Consider the following 1,030-nt stretch of genomic DNA (forward strand, 5'->3'; position numbering starts at 1 on the left):
TTCCCCTGCTTGACGCAGAAGCCGCTCTTGAGCACGGGGGGCCCCGCAGGCGGCTTGGTGGCCGAGGGGGGGATGTAGCTCTGCGAGCGCCGCAGCAGTGGGTGGGCAGCCACCTCACTGCCCTCCCCTCCATCCCCACCGTTCTGCAACCAGAGAGAACAGTTACTGGGAGCAGGCAGGGGAATTCTCTGCTGGAAGCAGGACATCCAGCTGGAGGCAAAAGCCACCTGATGCAAGCCCTGAGCGCAGTGTGTGAGCCAAGGGCTAATGGCAGTGCTGGGCAATGGCATTAGAGTCCAAGCCGATGTTCTCTTGTTGTGTGCAGCTTTCCAGGCTGCCACCTTGGTACTATTTATCCTTTTGGAATCCATGTGTTAAAAACGACGTTAAAAAGTCAGAAAAAGGCTACAGAAAAGCATTTGAGGGCTGAAGACAATCTCTTGCAGCAGGGGAGTTAAAGGAGCTCATCTGCCTGGCTCATCGCGCATTGAGAGGTGACTCGACTGCACCACTGAAGGTGTGAGGAGAACAAGAACCACCAGACAAACCCAAGTTAGAAAGCAGGGATGCTTTCCAGCAGGAGAAGGCAATGTATCATGGGAATAAACTGCTTGGGAAAGCCATAAAGTCTCTGCTCCCCATTTTCAGAGTCAAATTCTACCAAAGTCACTGGGGTGTTTGGAGTTCAGGTAGAAAAGCTGTGCCTCCTCTGGCCCCAAGTTGTCTCTCCCCAAGTGCAATGCTCACTGCTACGAGCATGAAGGGGCTTCAGGTGTGGCCATGTGCCCATCACCCATCCCCTGGCTCTCCCTGAGCACATCCCAGTGCACCCCAAGGTTGGACCCTGCCCTGCTGCCAGCATCGCCCCATCCCCCAGCAGTGCCCTCCCTTCCCCCAGCAGCGCAGAGGATGGTTGACATGAAACATCTGCTGCACTCAGCTCCTTCCTCATCCAACCAACCCCTTCCTCCTGCTCAGCTGAGGTTTGAGCATTGCCATGGCAGCAGGGTGGCCCTGGCCGCCGCCAGCC

The 1,030-nt window shown here is 56.4% G+C and overlaps 1 protein-coding gene across 1 annotated transcript in view; it reads right to left on the reverse strand.

Moving 5' to 3' along the window:
* Positions 1-1,030, reverse strand: part of PLEKHA2 (pleckstrin homology domain containing, family A (phosphoinositide binding specific) member 2) — an 8,840-nt gene that overhangs the window by 2,258 nt on the left and 5,552 nt on the right. Inside the window, exon 6 of the mRNA XM_009071111.1 lies at positions 1-143. Coding sequence (XP_009069359.1) covers positions 1-143 — 143 coding nt within the window. The remainder of the gene's footprint in view (positions 144-1,030) is intronic.

This window comes from Acanthisitta chloris, unplaced genomic scaffold (assembly GCF_000695815.1).
Source record: "Acanthisitta chloris isolate BGI_N310 unplaced genomic scaffold, ASM69581v1 scaffold35013, whole genome shotgun sequence".
Taxonomy (NCBI): domain Eukaryota; kingdom Metazoa; phylum Chordata; class Aves; order Passeriformes; family Acanthisittidae; genus Acanthisitta; species Acanthisitta chloris.